The sequence below is a fragment of the Bos grunniens genome, chromosome 24 (assembly GCF_055505025.1).
Source record: "Bos grunniens cultivar Pamir isolate PY7600 chromosome 24, Bosgru_T2T1.0, whole genome shotgun sequence".
Lineage (NCBI taxonomy): Eukaryota > Metazoa > Chordata > Mammalia > Artiodactyla > Bovidae > Bos > Bos grunniens.
The window spans coordinates 9,967,556-9,989,021 of record NC_141188.1 but is presented as its reverse complement, the minus strand read 5'-3'; the positions used below and the strand labels follow the sequence as shown (position 1 = coordinate 9,989,021).

The window sequence follows — 21,466 nt, the reverse complement described above, 5'->3', positions numbered from 1 at the left end:
TCTGTGCTACAAACACTGACAAATGCTTTCATAGTCATCTGAAATAAAACGTGAACATTAGGTACACATTTACAGAGAAAAATGAATGCTTTAATAAATATGCATAAGGATTACATATCTCCACTTAAACTTGCTTGAGAAACACTTTAGGATAGGAAATATTGTTCAAGTTGAAGGGCTGAATAATTAAATCCCACTCTATTTTGTTTAGTCAGATGTGAAAAAATACATAGTTAACTGACAGGTAAGATCTCCATGTACCAGAATCCAATTATCAAGTCATCAAAAAACTAGTGAGATAAAAGTTAATGAGACATTTTAAGGACATTACAATTTTATGATACTGATTTATTTTTTTAAATAGTACTGTTAACTTTAATATGTTGAAATAAATTTTCTGTCTTCATTTGGAAATTTCTACCAAAAGAAATACAGCATTATTTATATGTATAAATATATATATATATATACACACACATATATATATATACATACACAGATACCAAGGTGGTTCAGTGGTAAAGAATCCACCTGCCAATGCAGGAGAAACAGGACACAGTCTCAGGGTCAGGAAGATCCTCTGGAGAAGGAAACGGGAACCCACTCCAGTATTCTTGCCTGGAGAATCAGAGGAGCCTGGTGGGCTACAGTCCATGGTGTTGCAAAGAATTGGACACAACTGAGTGAGTGAGCATGGCATAGTACCTACTTGTAATTAAGAGTTCTTTTTGTTTTTTGTTTTTTAATATTGATCTTGGTTTACTAAAGGTCCAAGAAACTTGGTCAGTTATATTACCATTGCCTCTGAATTACAGTGAATGAAAGGAACATTTACTCCAAGTCAGCACTAATTCAAATATGATTGGACATATACTAATACTAACAAAAATATTTACCATGAATTTATATTATTATCATAAATACTATGATAAGGAGTGAATTGGTTCGGCATCTCTACAGAATACTTATTAAAATGTGTGTGTGTGTGTGTGTTTTTACTACAACTGAAAGTAATATGCATTTAATATTATATTGTCTGTTTTTTCCAGTGAATCAAAGTTTATTTTGTAACTTAATTGAGATAATGAAACCCCTTCAGTTGATTAAATAGATGGTTCATAAAAAGGCAGTTTATGATCTGTAACTATATAAAAGGAAATGAAAAAGGGAGTAACTAATGTCATGAATATGAAATGTTATCTAAGACTATTTACACCAGAAAAATCTTTGATAATAAAAATGGGTAATCTTATACAAACACAGAACTTTATGAGTTTGTAAATTAACCTGCATGTTCTGAGCATTTATTTTAAAGAAAACGTTCCACTTGCTAAATCCTCAATGTGGCTATGTTGCTATATTGAATAAGGTAATGGGTGTACATACTCATAAGAAAGGTTTGCATTTACCAATTAATTTGTCTTTGCTATTTATACTTGAAACTGTTTTTAATTCCCTTTTAAATTGCTGAGACTGTGTTCAGTGTCATCTGTGAAGCCTCTAAATTTCTGGAGAACAGCCCATCATTTCTTTAGCAGTGTTCCTTAGAGGACCCTGTAAACACCCTAGGAAGATAACATTGATTTGACACATAATGTAATACTAAATTTGATTAAAAATATTTTTATGGGCATATTATGTATTGTAAATTTAGACTATAAAGTCTTTAAGGACAAAGACTACATCTTACTCATAATATTTTATTTTTTGAACTTCTAATGATATGAGCCATGGTAGGAAATTAATTCATGTATCAGTTAGACGTCATTATGACTGCAAGTAACAGAAAACTCATCATAGCTTAAATAAATATGGGTAATCGTTCTCACATAGCAAGGAGACTAGAGGCATGGCGTCTATGTTCCACGCTGCAGCGCCATCATTACATCAGGTACTTTCTCTCGTGTTCCACCATTTTTAACATTACAGGACAGCTTTTACACTTGCTGTCTTTCTAGATCATGACTTTGTTCGGGTAGGAAGAAGGCAGAAGGAAAGCGTTCTCATTCTCATATTTTCACATTTTTCTCGCAGATTTCCCCTCACATCTCATCAGCCAGAGCCAAGTCATATGTTGCTTTAAGAGTTAAATGGGGGTCTGTCATGGAAGACTTAGACCACTCATGATTTAGCCCCTCCTGGGATGAAATAGGGTTTTACCCTTCCAGAGATCAATAGCTTCTGCCTTCTACTTGAACAAATCGTGCTTTAGTTAGCAGGGAATAGGGGACCATTGAGCAGTTAATGGCCAATGTGTGTTGCAATAAATATTACCTGAAAAGGACCGGATTTGTTAAAATGAATTATTCATGTCCCACGCTAGCCCCAATTGGGTCTCTGCGTATTTATTTGTATTTGTTCGGCAAAATAAAATGGGAGCAATTTCTGTTTCTTTGAGGATAATTACGAACGCACGAATTCCTCTATATTTTTAGTTACAGAGGAAGGAAAAACATGCAGTATTGAAAAGATGCCTTGTTTCCGTCAACTTTAGGTAGGTATTGCTCTTATCATTGCAGAGGAAATTCAAATGCAATTATGTTCTCTGTCTTTTCTTAGGCCTGAAAAGATAAACATGAATTTAGATTCCATTCATCGGTTAATCGAGGAAACACACATCTTCGGGATGCAGCAGTCGTGCGTTAGATCACCGTGCGACCTGGCGGCACCTGCCCCGGCCCGCGGGGACCCTGGCAGCTCCTGTCCATCTCCTCTCGGGCCGCAGTCTCCTGCCGCCCGCAGTGGCCGTGCTCCCTCCTGGAGTACCAGCGAGTGGGATATCCGCGCTGAGCTTCGCCTGCGGGAGCTGGAGGAGGTCAAGGCCCGCGCCGCTCAGATGGAGAAGACCATGCGGTGGTGGTCGGACTGCACCGCTAACTGGCGAGAAAAGTGGAGTAAAGTTCGAGCCGAAAGGAACAGCGCCAGGGAGGAAGGCAGGCAACTCAGAATCAAGTTAGACATGGCCGTGAAGGAGTTGAGTGCTCTGAAAAAGAAGCAGCCTTTGCCGCATCCGGTGGAGGCCACCCAGGACCGGAAGCTTCCTGGTTTCCCCGAAGTGGCCCGTGCACAGAGAGACCCATTGCAAATTGGTTCCAAAACGTGTGAGTCCATCAGAGAGTGTTTGGGAAAAAGAGAATTTCCCACCAAGGAGAACGCAAATAGTAAGGTCAGGAGAAGAATCCAGAGATTGTGTGCATATGTGAATGCTGTGTCTACTCACAAGGAGGGGCGGGAGATAGCAAAGCCAGTGGTGACTGGATTTGTTGTTTAGGCTGCTAGAACAAAGGACCACAGACTGGGTGACTTTTCAGAAACAGGAATTATCTTCTCACCATTCTAGAGGCTAGAAGTCTGAGATCAAAGTGTTAGCAGGGCTGGCTTCCACTGAGGCCTTCTTCCTTGGCTAACAGACAGTCGTCTTCTCCCTGTGTTTTCACATGTTTTCCTCTGTATGTGTCTATTGTCGAAATTTCCTCCTCTTTAAAAAAATTTTTTTTTTATTGAGTTATAGTTGATTTACAGTGTTGTGTAAATTTCTACTGTACAGCAAAGTGATTCAGTCATACATGTGTTGTTTTTCCTGACAATCTCTAGGTCGGTCCATGTTGCTGCAGATGGAATTATTTCATTCTTTTTAATGGTTGTGTAATATTCCCTTGTATACATGTATCTTCTTTATCCATGACTCTGTCAAGGAACACTTAGGTTGCTTCCATGTCTTAGCTATTGTAAACCGTGCTGCAATGAACATTGGGGAGCATGTATCATTTGGGGCATGTTTTTCTCTGGGTATATTCACAGGAGTGGGATTGCATGGTCCTGTTGTAATTTGATAAATACTGGGCTTCCCTTCTGGCTCAGCTGGTAAAAGAATCCATCTGCAATGCAAGAGACCTGGGTTCGATCCCTGGGTTGGGAAGGTTCTCTGGAGAAGGGCAAGGCTACCCACTCTAGTATTCTGGCCTGGAGAATTCCATGGACTGTATAGTTCATGGGGTTGCAAAGAGTTGGACTGGACTAAACGACTTTCACTTTCACTTTCTTTCATTAACAACCCACAGAACATGCTTAAGGAAACTACGAATTCGTGTTATCTCTTTAAATAGTTTATACTATTTACTGTTTATATTATTACTCCTTTCTATTTAATTCTACCTCTAAAACAAAAAAATAATATCTTGCTGTTCTATGATTTCATCTAAAATGTTAAGCTTTTCCATAATGTATAGGGTTTATGGTAGATATAATGTAGATTTCATTGTAAATGAAAACTTTTAAAACACTGTGGAGATACTTGTTTTATTAGAATAAGGTAAGACGTAGAAAGGGAAAAAAAGCCTGAGAAATTATAAGTTAAACTTTGACCATATACCACTATTAGAGAATGATGAATAAATGAAAATAAAAATTTGATGTTGAATCGTAACATTTTATTTCCATTCAAAAATGTTTTTTTTCGTGATTTCTATATATTTAGTTTTAAAATTCAACACTAACCATTGTTTTGTATTTTTTTTTCTTTCAGGAAGCGAGTTTGATTATTGACCCATTAAAATTAAGTGAGGAGATGAAACTCAGTCTAGACTGTCCTGATTTATTCAAGAATGGCATTTCTGAAAATTGTACAGTGAGACCTGGATTAAGACTGCAGGCAATAAATCTGCCTCTGGAGAATGAAATGCCTGAAATTTCAGCTTTGCAGGGGCATTTGGATGATTTCCAAAAAGTCTTATGGAAAGAAAGGGAGTAAGTACTAATCACTATCTTCCTTAATGAAGTCTGTCTTTCAAACTTCTTAAAATTGTGAAGCCTTGTAAGCTGGCCATTTGGTAAAGTATTTTACCTATGACTAAAATATTAATTACTAATATTTAAAAATGTGTTGAATTTTACATTCATTTTTTGAATTTTGAAAAGTTATAACATGTTAGCTTTTATCTTTTTTTAAATCTTAGCCTTGTTCTCATCATCTCTGGTAGATTCACCTTTATTATATTTGAATTACTAATGTATATGGTTAAAATAGCCTGTGTATTATCTAACTTTTACAGCGCTCATAGATTTCAGTGAGTCAGTAAAGTTGGATACGTTAATATTCATAATGGACAGCTCACAATTTTGTGAGGTATTGATTGCCAAAAAAAGATGCTGTCTTCATTGACCATTTGGGGTATAGAGGAAGGATACTGATGCTGCTGAGTCACTTCAGTCCTGTCCCACTCGGTTGGACCCCATAGACAGCAGCCCACCAGGCTCCCTGTCCCTGGGATTCTGCAGGCAAGAACACTGGAGTGGGTTGCCATTTCCTTCTCCAATGCATCAAAGTGAAAGTGAAGTCGTTCAGTCGCGTCCGACTCTAGCGACCCCATGGACTGCAGCCCACCAGGCTCCTTCATCCATGGGATTTTCCAGGCAAGAGTACTGGAGTGGGGTGCCATTGCCTTCTCCAAGGAAGGATACTAGACTTGAGATTAGTATACCCTGATATTCATCTTGTTCTGACATACTCTGCATATGTGATATTGGATTAACCAAGAGCTGCTATTGTCAGCTTCATAAAAATATGGATAGAGATGCTTGTGTTCCAATGGTCTGTTGTTTTATAACAGAACTTCCCAAATGCTGATTATTATTGAGATAGCAATCACCAGGTATTCTGCTCATGAATCTTGAGCATGAATCTGTATGGACAGTTCATATTTTGCTACATGTGTCTTCAGCTGGGATGGCTCAAAGGATGGGCTGACTTTAGGTGTGTGGGGGTGTAGTGTATCATCTGAAGCCTCACTTACTCCCAGATCTGGCAGTTGATCTTTTTTTGCTCCTCTGGGTGTTAGTTGGAACATCTTCACATGGCCTATTTGTGTGGCCACTTGGCTTCCCCGTGGCATAATGGCTTGGCTGAACGTGAACATCCAAAGGGCACAGAGAGAAATAGACGGTATTTTAATGACTTTGCTTCACAAGTCACGTAGTATCACTTCTGCCCTCTGCACTGAAATCTTACGAGTATCAAACATAATGCCTAGGAAAGCAGCCTCTGATATGATTTACTCAACATGAGTTTTTTGTTGTTGTTTCCTCTTTATTACCCTAGAAAATTATTAGCATTGTGTGGAGTATTTGATGGTACTTTAAAATGTGGCCCCTAGATCTGAAAATAATTATTTTTCCATATTCTTTTGTTATAAGATTCTTAATGGACAGAATAAAAAAAAAAACTGGGAATGTATATTATCACTAAGTATGCATATAACTATATATTATGTAATGGTTTTAATTCCCCTGGTTTAAATGGATTGAAACAGTGATAAGTATGCACACAGACCTCTCACAAATACTCTAAGCTCTATAACAGTCAATCCTTTTCTGTCAGCCACAAGCCTCTCGTGAGTCCCTTTGACATTTATTCCTACCTCGAATTCCCTTTTTCAGATTCTTTGTACCTCACCATATGCACAGATTATGATAATACAAGTATCTGTGTAGGTAATAAATATTTATTATTCTACTACCAAGTGTAAATTCCTAACAGAAGTGATCAACATTAGTAGCAAAAGAGAATAAAATTGAATTTTATGCCTGCACCCATGTACTGTGCTTCCGTCTAACTCTGCGATCCCATGGACTGTAGCCCACTAGGCTCCTCTGTTCATGGGGATTCTCTCTGCAAGAGTCTGCAACCATATTAACAATTAATTTACTCTGTAACTACAAGTCTCAGTCAAGTTCTAACCTCCGGGCTTCATTTCTTGAAGGATTTAACTTTTTAGTGGTTATAGACTTCTCTCCAACCCACTCGCATTACTTCACCGACATATCATGACAGGAATAATGTGAAAATGCTGTTTCCGACGTGTAAACTCCCCAAGGTGCCAGCTTGAATGATACACCTTTGTGTCTTTACACTCTCACTTGTACACATGCCCTCATGTATACATCGTTTAGGTTTTGACTTCCTGGGATAAATGAATAATTCCCACGGTAAGTAAATCCTCCAGTTCTCAGCAGCTTGTATATATAAACTGTAGACAGGCTAGAGAGAATGAAGGTGGAAACGGGACTTTTGATTCCATTTTGCTTCCTTATTCTCCCTTTAAGAAATAGTCCCTCAGTGTGTACGCCCAGCAGTGGGATTGCTGGGTCATAAGGCAGTTCTATTTCCAGTTTTTTAAGGAATCTCCACACTGTTCTCTATAGTGGCTGTACTAGTTTGTATTCCCACCAACAGTGTAAGAGGGTTCCCTTTTCTCCACACCCTCTCCAGCATTTATTATTTGTAGACTTTTGGATCACAGCCATTCTGACTGGTGTGAAATGGTACCTCATTGTGGTTTTGATTTGCATTTCTCTGATAATGAGTGATGTTGAGCATCTTTTCATGTGTTTGTTAGCCCTCTGTATGTATTCTTTGGAGAAATGTCTATTTAGTTCTTTGGCCCATTTTTTGATTGGGTCATTTATTTTTCTGGAGTTGAGCTGTAGGAGTTGCTTGTATATTTTTGAGATTAGTTGTTTGTCAGTTGCTTCATTTGCTATTATTTTCTCCCATTCTGAAGGCTGCCTTTTCACCTTGCTAATAGTTTCCTTTGTTGTGCAGAAGCTTTTAAGTTTAATTAGGTCCAATTTGTTTATTTTTGCTTTTATTTCCAATATTCTGGGAGGTGGGTCATAGAGGATCCTGCTGTGGTGTATGTCAGAGAGTGTTTTTCCTATGTTCTCCTCTAGGAGTTTTATAGTTTCTGGTCTTACGCAGCACTGTTTATAATAGCCAGGACGTGGAAGCAACCTAGATGTCCATCAGCAGATGAATGGATAAGAAAGCTGTGGTACATATACACAATGGAGTATTACTCAGCCATTAAAAAGAATACATTTGAATCAGTTCTAATGAGGTAGATGAAACTGGAGCCTATTATATAGAGTGAAGTAAGCCAGAAAGAAAAACACCAATACAGTATACTAACGTATATATATGGAATTTAGAAAGATGCTAACAATAACCCTGTGTACGAGACAGCAAAAGAGACACTGATGTATAGAACAGTCTTATGGACTCTGTGGGAGAGGGAGAGGGTGGGAAGATTTGGGAGAATGGCATTGAAACATGTATACTATCATGTATGAAACGAGTTGTCAGTCCAGGTTCGATGCACGATACTGGATGCTTGGGGCTAGTGCACTGGGACGACCCAGAGGGAGGGTATGGGGAGGGAGGAGGGAGGAGGGTTCAGGATGGGGAACACATGTATACCTGTGGTGGATTCATTTTGATATTTGGCAAAACTAATACAATTTGTAAAGTTTAAAAATAAAATAAAATTTAAAAAAAAAGGAGAAAAAAAAAAAAAAAGAAATAGTCCCAAGAGTCCATGAATTAACATTAGCCAGCAATCCACAGAAGGAAGTTGCAGAATCTTTTTTTTTCTTCTATATAAGAGAATGTTTCCCAAGGATATAGTACACACTGTTACAATAAATCTGTCTAATCTTTTAAATTCTTCCTCCTGGAATCTCAGTGAGTGGGTGGCTGGAGTTGAGAAGATGGGAATGTATTTTTTTCTATGTTCCCATTTAGTGGGAAATTTCTCTTGACTAGAGTACAACAATTAACCTAGAGAACTCAGGGACTCATTGCCAACATCTCATGACTAGAATGCCCTCATCGAAAACACTTAAGTTTTTCTATTATTTGTACTCTGAGTATTTGTTCAGTTTGATAAATAATCGCTCAGTATCTGGAAGTCGCTTGTGTACTGAGAACTTGTATATTTATGATCTCTTTTAAAAAATGACTTCCCAGGTAGAAATTTTGAGATGACAGAAGGAAAACTGATCCTCACATAGAATGCTGCTGCTGCTAAGTCACTTCAGTTGTGTCCTACTCTGCGACCCCATAGACAGCAGCCCACCAGGCTCCCCTGTCCCTGGGATTCCCTAGGCAAGAACACTGGAGTGGGTTGCCATCACCTTCTCCAATGCATGAAAGTGAAAAGTGGAAGTGAAGTCGCCCAGTTGTGTCCGACTCCTAGCGACCCCATGGACTGCAGCCTACCAGGCTCCTTCGTCCATGGGATTTTCCAGGCAAGAGTACTGGAGTGGGGTGCCATTGCTTTCTCCGAAGAGAAACGATGAGATGAACTATTCTGATGCAGTGTTTTAGCATTCAGAATTAGTTCTAAAGTTAAACTGCAGATGGCACCTTTATCCCTTAGAAAGTGCTGGCTTTGTGTTGATTAATCTGAGTTTTAGTCTCCCTTTTAATTTAATGTAATTAATTTATTTTTAATTGAAGGATAATTGCTTTACAGTATTGTATTGGTTTCTACTAAACATCAATATGAATCAGGCATAGGTTTACCCATGTTTCTTGATTTGTTTTCAATATAAGAAGAGTTTTGCTTTGCTTCATTAAATGTTGTGTTTTTCTGTAATAAAATTAGATTTTAAATATTGGTGAGATGGTATCCCAAGTTGAAAATGCTCCAGTGACTAGCATGAGATAGAAATATAGACATGTACACACACACACGGATGTGAATATACGTGTATCCCTCAATTAACATAATGAAAAATTTCATGCAGGTCTGGTAAAGTGCGTGTGTGCTTAGTTGTGTTCGACTCTTTGCGACCCCATGGATTCTAGCCTGCCAAACTCCTCTGTGCATGAGATTTTTCAGGCAAGAATACTGGAGTGGGTTGCCATTTCCTGCACCAGGAGATCTTCCCGACCCAGGGATTGAACCTGCATCTCCTGTGTCTCCTGCATTGCAGGTGGATTCTTTCTTTACCTGCTGAGCCATCAGGGAAAGCCCATTTTATTGTACCTTTTGATCCCATCTCCTTGCTTTGCCCACGTCCCAGCTCCTGGCATCCACCACTCTATTCTCTGTTTCTTTTATTTTTTTGATTTTTTTTTTTTTTATTGAAGGATAGTTGCTTTACAGAATTTTGTTTTCTGTCAAACCTCGACATGAATCAGCCATGGTTACATATGTACATCTCTGTTTCTTTAAGTTCAACTTAGATTTAAGCCTTTGATCCATTTCAAGTTAATTTTTGTGTTTTTTTGCCTTTTTTTTTTTTTAACTGTAAAGTATCTCTTTTGTGTTTGGGCAGTCCTATACCTATGAGAGAATCTATCTGTCTGTATAGACTCTAAAAACGCTAGTACGTTTCTACCTCAGTTCCCTTTGCAGGTAGGCTGCAGACCTTTGACATAGCCATTTGGATATTTTAGCAGAAGGCATTACTCCAAAAAGAAGAGTGGGCCAGAATCCAACCTGGTGAGGGGGGGAAGACAGTGGATGTGGTCACATCTTGTTTTCAGAGCCAAAAGGGACCTCTTGTGTCTGGTGACACCACCCTGTGACTTGAGTTGGGGGTATTGAGGTCGTGCTGTGATGTCTGTGCCTAAACGGTGACTGCAGTATGGTGCTGGCAGGAAGACTTTCTGTGGCTTTATCTCTGGTGTTTCTGACTGCACGTTCCCCATTTGCTTTTCTGGCTCTCCCAGAGATTCCTTGTGCTATTAATATCCCTCTCTGCTTAAATGAGCTGATTCGGGTGTATTGTTTGTCAGTCACGTAGTTGATACCGGGATAATGTGAGGCAACAGGCAGTGGGGGCATCTGAGGACCAGTTCTGTGACATGAGGTGGGTTTTTCTCCTGGCTGTGTGCCTCCACGCCTTGGTCTCTGATCCTCTTGGGCATCTCCGAGCTTAACAGTATTCATTAAAGTCATCGCTTTTCTAATTAAATTACCTATATATGGCTTTGACTGTTGAAAGATGCTGAAAATGAAAGATATTGAGAGATGTTACTGCTGAAAGAGTAAATAGGAGTGAATCACAAAGTGACAAATATGTTGCATATTAAAAGTATATTTGTATAATTTTTTATTATTCATCATGTAATATTAACTTTAAATTTTAGACTAAGGGAAACTGTATATCTAGATATTATTACAAATTAATTATTTTTGCCTGGCAAAAAAAATGACGTTTATAGGTCTCTAAGAAAATACTAAGAAACTACTGACTAGATACTTTACAATGAAATTTCACACAGGTTTCAGAAATGAATTAATATCTATTGTCAGATAGTAATATTTCAGGGATTTTATTTCTGAAAAATATTTTGATTAATCTTCTTGTCTAGATGTTTAAAATTTATGCTCACTTATTTGATCATCATGGGACAGTTAACAAAGTATAAAAAGATTTCATGGAAATATAATCACATATTCATATCTGTTTATAAAACCATTTTGGTTCATATATATTTTTAGATCATGAAATATATATTTTAGCAGTTTGATTTTTAAAAGTTTATATAATCATATTAAAATATTGTATTTTTTCTGAGCTTTGTCTTAGTAATTTTGTTTTTTTAAAGAATCTGTGCATAAAATATGCAATATCCTTTAAAGTAAATTAGGTTTGTTTGTTTTTCTTTTTTGCTTTCTTGTAGTTCAAATATGAAGATAGTTTAAATTCCAATTATAAATTTAAGTATAATTGTCAATTTTGAAAATCTCTTTGAAATGTAGAACAAATGGATTAGGTCAGAAAATTAAGGATTTAAAGAATGCCCTTTGTTGCGTAAATTTAAGTGCTCACTGTCCTTACGGCCTAATGCTCGAAACAGTCACGAATTTTTTTAATAAAGCTATGCTAAAAAAAATCCAAGCACCACATTGCTATTAAATAAATTTTTATGAATTGCCTGTTCTCTCACTTCTCTGACTAAATTGTACCCTTTTACATAATAAAATGTATAATTTTCTTTTACTAAAAAATAAATAATTATTCTATTTATCATATTATTTTATTAAATAAGTAAATAATAGTAACTTTTAATAACTGTTAGTATTTTTATTTAAGATGCATACTTAAGAGAGAAATAATGTAGTATTTTAAATATGACTAATCTACCTTAAATAAAGAATACAAATGATTATGTATTCATTTTAATATACTTTGCAAAATTCAATTATTTTTCTTTCATGAACTGGCTTTGGTTACTTATTCTGAATCTAGATATAATCTAAATATAGTTGTATCTTTATACTATATATTTTATACATCAAACTAAGATTAAAAGTTTGACATATCATTTGAAAGGTTCTTCTTGAACTTCTTATAAAACTCTTGAGTATATAGCTACCCCAATAATTTTGATGACATTTTTGAGGATCAGCATTTATTCTACAGTAACTATAAATCATTTTAATATTAATATGAGCTTCTTTTGCTAACATTATAATCTGATTTATTAAAGTGTGATGTTACAAGCTGATGCTGATTTCTCAACATGTATAATTTTGAATTTATAAATTCAGACTTTTCTCAAATTTTCAAGTTTTAGTTTTATATTCCAGTTATAAATATATTAATTCTCAAAATTAATTTTGAGAAAATTTGTCACTGTGCACTTCTTTACACAAATATAGTTGGTTAATATCCCTTAATGAACTTATTTTATTAAGGTTTTCCTTTTCCTTTTTGAAAATATCAATTACTGACAATATATTCTACTCATGTAATTCTAATGAATTAAAATTGTAAATACAGTGATTCTTAAACATTTTAATGAAATCATAAGCAGTACAATTGTATTATATTTTCAACTTAAATTTACAAGTTCAAGTTAGTACTTACAAATATTTAAATATGCCTTATCATCTAAAACTTCAAAAGCTAAATGCCAAACATATATGTTAATGTACAATTGACTTTTATATATTCTTTCTATATTCAACACAAACTATTAGTATTTGGAAGCTTGTTCATTGTTTCTGTTCTTAGTACTATTCTTGAAATCCCAGACAGAGTTACTAAGGCAAAAATCACAGCATGGTAGGCAAATGGGGTGTCATCAGCTGGCTAAGTCTGTGTATCTATCAGAATTTTTGGAGTCTTTTTGGGTCCTCAACTTCAACAGTTCAGGTTGAGAAAAATGAACATTTTTCTTTGTTCATTGCAATGTATTTGCTGTGTTAATAAGGGATTCCAAAATATAGTCCTATAAATGGTGCTGTTTTTTTTTTTTTTTTACAATTGAGTCTTTTGAGGTGAAGTAAAGCCATAGCAGGGGGAGGAAATGAGAACCCACTCCAGTATTCTTGCCTAGAGAATCCCATGGACAGAGGAGCCTAGTGGGCTGCTGTCCATGGGATCACACAGAGTCTTCTGGACACAACTGAAGTGACTTAGCATGCATGCATGCACTGGAGAAGGAAATGGCAACCCACTCCAGTGTTCTTGCCTGGAGAATCCCAGGGATGGCGGAGCCTGGTGGGCTGACGTCTATGGGGTCGCACAGAGTCAGGCATGACTGAAGCGACTTAGCAGCAGCAGCAGAGCCATAACAAATTCTTTTACATCCCCTCATTTTATGACTTGATTCATAAACTTGAACAACTGTTTAGTTGTTTAGTTGCTTCGCTTTGCAACCCTGAGGACTGTAGCCCACCAGGCTCCTCTGTCCATGGGATTTCCCAGGTAAGAATACTGGAGTGGGTTGCCATTTCCTTCTGCAGCAGATCTTCTTGACCCAAGGATCGAACCTGTGTCTCCTGCATTGGCAAGCAGATTCTTTATCACTGAGTCACCAGGGAGCGCCCACAGTGGGCTTCTTACCCATTGACTGCATTAAACTAATATGTTATGGCCTAGTTGTATTTTAAATTATTTTCATAGTATTGCTAGCTAGAAGATTTATAGTTCTTGTAAATATGGAAATGACATTCTATTGGTAATGTCAGGCACATTTTCTATTTCTAAGACACTGCAAGTGACAATTTTGCCATGTGTCCACCACAAAATAACATGTATCATTATTTTTCTAGCTTCTTATGTTTTACCACTGTTTTTTCCCCAGCTTTGTCCACCATCTGATCCCCAGATTAAGCCTACGTATTTTTCATTTTGTTAGTATCATTTCCTATATCAGCTCTCTTCAGCTGCATAAAAAGATAGTTATGAGTCAGAGACTCGGAACAACAGTGTATTTTGTCCAGGTGGATGCAAGGTCAGCTGGCCTCCACTGGCCCAGCTGGGCTTGGCTTCTGGGTAAGGTTGGACTCAGTTCTGCTTCCTATGTTTATTTGGGGGACAGATGTTCCTGGGGAAGCTCTTTCCACATTGATGGCTGAGGCATAAGACAAGAAGCCTAACCACCCAAATTCAGTTCAGATTTCTGCAATCCGTCACTTTGGTTAATATCTCATTGTCAAAGCCCAGAATCGAGGGCTGGGGAAAGCCCTGTCCATAGAAGCAGAAGAGAGAGAATGAGTATTTTTAACAGTAATCTAGTGGTGCTAGATGCACCCACCTGACGATGCAGGAAACATAAGAGATGCAGGCTTGATTCCTGGGTGAGGAAGATCTTCTGGAGGGAGGGTATGGTAACCCATTCCAGTATTCTTGCCTAGAGAATCCCATGGACAGGGCAGCCTGGTGGGCTACAGTCCATAGGGTCTCAAAGAGCCAGACATGACTGAAGCGACTTACTACGCACCCCATACAGTCTACTACATGGATGAGGACTGGCCATTTGCAAAGGTTGACCTTTGTTAATTACAACCAGAAATAAACCATTATTTTCAGTGACTCACTCTAACAGACATGTGGGCATGGGAAAAATAATCAGTGATGAGATATTAAAGGACCAGATTTTAATTCAAGTTTTGTCACTTATTCTACAAATAGAGAAATTAATTTCAATTATTTTAACTAATTTAAAGATCCCAGGGAAATTGTTAAAACAGAATTTCAAAAAATACAGTATTTTTGTATCTCCAATAAATGATTGATTACTTAAATCGTTAGGTGTGCTCCTTAGTATTCTCTGTCGTATCAAAGAATTCTTCCTATACAGTCACAATATGAAGTTGGATTAAAACCATGTTAAACTTAGAAACATATATACCTCCTTTGTAAGGAAACAATATGAATAAGAAGCATTGAAAGAAATGAATGAACAATGCAGGAGAAAGTAGGCAGAAAGTCAATTATTTGATACTGGCAAAGCCAAATTAAGTATATTTAAACTACTGTAACAGAGAAGGCAATAGCATCCCACTCCAGTACTCTTGCCTGGGAAATCCCATGGACGGAGGAGCCTGGTAGGCTGCAGTCCATGGGGTCGCGAAGAGTCGGACACAACTGAGAGACTTCACTTTCACTTTTCACTTTCATGCATTGGAGAAGGAAATAGCAACTCACTTCAGTGTTCTTGCCTGGAGAATCCCAGGGACAGGGGAGCCTGGTGGGCTGCCGTCTATGGGGTCGCACAGAGTCGGACACGACTGAAGTGACTTGGCGGCGGCAGCAGCAGCAGCAAACTACTGTAAAGCTAGTTGGCAGAAAAACAAATTAAACTGACTTTTATCCAATATTTGCAATTTTTAATAAGCTAAAAGAAAGTTTTCTGTCATGACAATGATCATATGTAAATATCAAAAATTAGAAAAATAGAAAATATAAAATTGAATGCATTCCTAAAATTGTTTTTAAATTGTAAGACTATTTCGCTTTTGGTTCTCTATTTAGAATGCGCTTATCTTTGGAAAAAGAGATAGAACGACTGGAGTCAGCTTTGTCTGTGTGGAAATGGAAGTATGAAGAACTGAAAGAATCAAAGGCAAAAAGTCTGAAACAGGTAGGGAGGTGTACGATGTAAAGGGAGCATGAAAGTATTCTCTGTTCCATGTGTAACCCGGTGGGCAGAAGACTGAATAGACAGAGAAAAGGAAGTTAACAGATTGAATTCCCTCTGTAAGAGATATTGTAACTCCTGTATCAATAGTGGAATCAGTGGAATCAAGCTTGAGCCATAAGAAATCTTGTTCTACATTTTTAATGAATACATTAAAAATGAATACATTCATTTTTAATGAATATTTTAAAAATAACACACATTTTTAATGATCAACCACATGACACAATTAACTATCCAGTTCTGGCACATATGAGGAGATAGACAGCCGAAGATGCCATCATATCAGAGCATCTATAATAACCAGCTTTATCTTACTCTTTTATAAAGCTGTCTGAAAATATTCATTTATCTCAAATGTATTTAGGTTCTTTTCATATTGGCATTATAGTTATTCAGAATTAGCCTTTATACAATTCCTTTGTGCTTTCATCAATAAAATGCTGTCATGAATGCTTTCCATGATTTATTAATATTCATTATTTAAATAATATTGTGTGTATTCTGTGTGCTTAGACACTGTGCTAGGCCAAGTGTGTGAGATAGAATAATAAGCAGAGCAAAGTAAAGCAAAATATGGAGCAAAAGTACTGACACGCTAAATGCTCTCAAATGAATTACAGTTTAGTTCACATGTGTACTATACATACACATATATGGTGGAGAAGACTCTTGAGAGTCCCTTGGACTGCAAGGAGACCAAACCAGTCCATCCTAAAGGAAATCAACCCTGAATACTCACTGGAAAGATTGATGCTGAAGCTGAGGCTCCAATACTTTGGCCACCTGATGCAAAGAACTGACTCACTGGAAAAGACCCTGATGCTGGGAAGAATTGAAGGCAGGAGAAGGGAAGGGGGCGACAGAGGATGAGATGGTTGGATGGCATCCCTGACTCAATGGGCATGAGTTTGACCAAGCTCCAGGAGATAGTGAAGGACAGAGAAGCCTGGTATGCTGCAGTCCATGGAGTCGCAAACAGTTGGACGCGACTTAGCGACTGAACAGCAACAGATACACATACGATCTGTTGGTGTCTAAAGAAGCTGTGTATCAAAATATTATGTAACCATGCCTTAATCTAAAACACTCTTCCTCTAGTTCCATCAGAAGCAATAGTTTCTGTTTCTGAAATTCCATATGAATGTCGCTGCAGGTTTGTTTCCAGCCAGTGATAAAGTGTGGAGTCATTGACCCAAGTCTGCCGAAATACGGTGAGGGGATATGCACAGACCTTTGCTGCCCCTTGTTATGGGTCCTTTGCAGGCATCCTGACATTCGTAGAGCATAGTTATCATCATTCACAGTCTCCTGCCTAAAAACCATTTTTTTTAATTTGTTTTTTTTTAATTTTATTTTATTTTTAAACTTTACATAATTGTATTAGTTTTGCCAAATATCAAAATGAATCCGGATAATTTCAAACTGTGAGAACCACAGACAGTTTGGTAACATTTCTCAATGAGACGTAAATTTTAAAAAGTTAAGCTAGATACAATTTATTTCTGCCCTATGGATTCATGTAATACTGTCAGAGGGTTTTTTTCCCATCTTAAACCGTGATTATGTATGTGATGTTTGCATGTATATAAACACATTTATGATGGATTCGGTGAATTTATATTCATGGGTACCTAAGTGAACACGATGTCTCTGGGTGTGAACACTGACATTAAATTGATGTTCTATATGAAAAATATCTCATAACGCAAAAAACATGTTCGCTTAGGATGTACGTGTATTTGTCTTAGAATGAGTTCTAAATCTGATTGAGAAAATTAATAAAGATAGAATGCATCTTTAATTGAAACCATGCATTTACAGTCTCCTGCCACTAGTGGGCAGTGCAGACTTGATAACAGCAACTTAGCTTTTCCAAAGCAACTGTTTTTGAAAAAGCTCATGGTTTTCAGTTGGTTTACAAAATGATAATTATATTTTAAAACATTTAATGATTTCTATTCAAAGGTGATATTTGAGGGTATCAAATTGGAAAATGTCTACTTTAAATTGCTTAACACAGCTTTGTTGATGAGAAAAAAATAAAACCAACATAGAATTTCACAGTGTAAATAGGGTCTATATTTTGATGCCCACGCAGAAATGTATATTAAAACATATGTGATTCTTTTACTAGATAAAATGATAGAATGTCTGGAATAGAGGAAGCTTCAAAATTGTTGAGGAAAATTTTTTTAAGTGTCTGAACTTTTGAATGCATCTTTCAGTTAAATGAACTAAAAATTTGAAAAATGAAGAAAAGTGGCAATGAATGAAAAAAAGAGGATGAAAAGTTAACAGAGATTTAAAAAATATTGTTTGAATTATTTACATGGAATTATTTTTCTAAAATATGTTTGTTTATTTATTTGGCTGTGGCAAGCCTTAGTTGTAACATGTGGGAGCTAGTTTCCTGATCAGGGATGGAACCTAGGCCTCCTGCATTGGGAGCACAGTCTTAACCACTGGGCCACCAGAGAAATCCCTACATGGGATTTTTTTTTTTTTTAATATTTCTTTCCCTGTTCTAAAAGGGAATTTGTGATATTCAGAGACTTTGGAAGTCCTGTAGTATATACATATAATTTACTTTTATAAAACATTATAGAATGTTTAAAAAAATTAGACTAAAAATACTTAGTCACATGTAATTTTTATATATTCTTCGTTTAATTGTTTTATAATAGATTGTAAGAGGAATCTTACAGTACATTTAGAAGGGTCATTGTGCAGAGTTATAAGTGTGAAATATTTAAAATTCAAATAAGTTGATTGACAGATAAAGTTAGCATGATACATCCTCTGGAACTTCATGTGAATTCTCCTTTCTTACTCCACTTCTCAATAGTTCTGATAAATGACCCTTCCTTTCACTGTAGATTTTCATCTATAAAAGTTTTTGAATATTGCATAATTCTTTTTAAATGCCTGAAACTTACAAACAAATACATGCCTGGCTAAAAACTGCTAATCTCTCCATTAGAGAGATTAGCAGTTTTTCGAGTTGGAAACAGATGTGCTTAATAGACCAAGTTTTTTTAAAATGTATTTGAAAGTGTGGTGTGCTTTAGAGGGAAATCATTCTTAAATTACTGACATTTAGAGAAGAGTAAATATGAGAAGTTAATTGTAAAATCTAATAGGTATTTAAAATGCAACTTAGACAATGAGCAGCAGTAGAGATGGTTATATTCAAAATGCTGTTCCCATGCTGAATTTAGTACTCAGTCAGCTTTCCCTCTGTGAGTCTGTGACTACTGATTTGAAGTTGGAGTATTAATTCCAAGAGTGCCGTAATGCCCATTTTTATGGAACTCATAATATAGAGAATCAGATATTCACATAAGTATTATCGATTACAAATAAGTATGATACCTTGCTGAAGAATGGATGCTTTTGAACTGTGGTGTTGGAGAAGACTCTTGAGAGTCCCTTGGACTGCAAGGAGATCCAACCAGTCCATTCTGAAGGAGATCAGCCCTGGGATTTCTTTGGAAGGAATGATGCTGAAGCTGAAACTCCAGTACTTTGGCCACCTCATGCGAAGAGTTGACTCATTGGAAAAGACTCTGATGCTGGGAGGGATTGGGGGCGGGAGGAGAAGGGGACGACAGAGGATGAGATGGCTGGATGGCATCACTGACTCGATGGACATGAGTTTGAGTGAACTCCGGAAGTTGGTGATGGACAGGGAGGCCTGGCGTGCTGCGATTCATGGGGTCGCAAAGAGTCGGACACGACTGAGTGACTGAACTGAATTGAACTGACTGATAATACCTTGCTTTAACAATAAGTAACTAATTCTTTACATAATTGAAGCTTTTTTTTTTTTTTTTTTTTTTACCATATGTAGAGAAAACTGCTAGTATTTTAAAATTGGCCTTAAGCTAAATATGAAATTTTAACTTTTAAATCTTTCTTTGAAAATTTTGTTTTTTTGTCTGGTGTCTTTTTAGGGACTTTGTTTAGAAATCTATCTTCTTGTGATAATAGCAACATCCCTAGTAGTTTATCAGTTACAGTGTTCTTTTATAAATATTTGTTTTAAATACTTGTAGTGTTAGTCGCTCAGTCGTATCCAACTCTTTGTGATCTCATGCATTGTAGCCCTCCAGGCTCCTCTGTCCACAGAATTTTCCAGGCAAGTATACTGGAATGGGTTACCATTTCCTTCTCCAGGGGATCTTCCCGACTCATGGATAGAACTCCAGTCTCTTGTGTCTGCTGCATTGGCGGGCAGATTCTTGAACACTGCAGCACCTGGGGAGAGTAGGTGAAATCCTAGACTAGTTTTCTTATCACCTGAGAGGCTGCTGCGTACATCGCTGAAGATTTTAGATTTTCCAGGGCACTGAAGTGAACCTTCACATCTATCGTCCCATGCATCATGAAAATCTGTTCAACTTGTTCTTTGCAAGACATAAATTAGCTTATCAGGAGAAAGAGTGATACTGATAAAATACCATATTAGAATTCTATAAATGTATAAGAACAATGAAGCCTATGGGACATCACTTTGCTCATACAAGTGCCTTTAAGACCTTTTAAAACAAACGTAGTTAAGAATAATGTAAGCACTAAATTATGTTAAGTCAGAATTAATTGAACTACTAGTGGATAATTTATGACATCGTCAAGGTAACCCTCAGAACACTGATATGACTGACTTAACTCTGAGGCTATTATAAGTATTATCAAAGAAAATTAGGCTACTCAGAACCTACTTTACTTGTACTAATAGAAACATAAAGTGGTAAAGAAAAATGATAGGTTGAAATCAGATGTTGTAGCATCTGATTAAGTTAACCAATACTAATTTAAAATTTTAAATATATTACAAAGAAGTCAGCTGATATTTAATTAGCCTACACAAATGAATACTTTGAGAATGATGATTAAAGAGGATTGTAAAGATAAAAGATAAGATCTCTAAGGGAGTTACACAGTGGCCACGGCTAGTAGTCTATCTGTGAACATCTTTATTCTCTATTCCAGCTGACAGGACACTTTCCAGCGATGCATGCCTCATAAATCCAAAAATTCTGGTTTTATCTTTCCTGGAAGAAATCCCTATACAGGGATACTCAGTTAAGACCATTCTGGAGATAAGGAGCCAGCTTTTAGTAAATAGCATGAGCTTTTTTTTACTTGCAAGGCAGTTTTCATGTTGAAAAGGAGATTGGATCAAGGCATTCTGCTCGTGTCAGCTCTGCTATGTATATACTGACGTCAAAGGTATTGATTGTATACACCTGAGTGAAGGAAGCAGCTATGAAACAGGAATGCGTAGTACACCATTTAAAAAACTGTGATATAAAGAAATCTGAAAAATTTGTGCCCATTATCCAGAGATCCCCTGGAGAAGGAAATGGCAATCCACTCCAGTACTCTTGCCTGGGAAATCCCAAGGACAGAGGAGCCTGGTGGGCTACAGTCCAAAAGAGTTGGGCGTGACTTAGCAGCTAAAGAACAACAACCGCAATACTGTATTGTTAACTACAAGTACTATGCTGGACTACAGATCTCTCGAACTTATTCATCTTGCTCAACAGAAACTTTCTATTCATTTAAACACAATTCTTCATTTTTCCCTCCCCTGCTCCTAGCCTCTGGTAACCATCCTGTTCTGCTGCTGCTAAGTCACTTCAGTTGTGTCTGTCTCTGTGTGACCCCATAGACCGCAGCCCACTAGGCTCCTCTGTCCCTGGGATTCTCCAGGCAAGAACACTGGAGTGGGTTGCC

The 21,466-nt window shown here is 37.0% G+C and overlaps 1 protein-coding gene across 7 annotated transcripts in view; it reads left to right on the top strand.

Moving 5' to 3' along the window:
- CCDC102B (coiled-coil domain containing 102B) overlaps window positions 1-21,466 on the top strand; it is a 278,297-nt gene that overhangs the window by 38,764 nt on the left and 218,067 nt on the right. For 3 of the 7 annotated variants that reach the window (XM_086372206.1, XM_086372204.1, XM_086372205.1), the window contains exons 2-4: window positions 2,560-3,166; window positions 4,526-4,746; window positions 15,559-15,667. In XM_086372206.1, the coding sequence (XP_086228332.1) occupies window positions 2,576-3,166; window positions 4,526-4,746; window positions 15,559-15,667 (921 nt within the window). In that variant the 5' untranslated portion in view covers window positions 2,560-2,575. Of the gene's footprint in view, window positions 1-2,559; window positions 3,167-4,525; window positions 4,747-10,493; window positions 10,657-15,558; window positions 15,668-21,466 lie in introns of those variants that run through there. The other 4 variants (XM_086372209.1, XM_086372208.1, XM_086372210.1 and 1 more) reach the window with 2 other exon arrangements.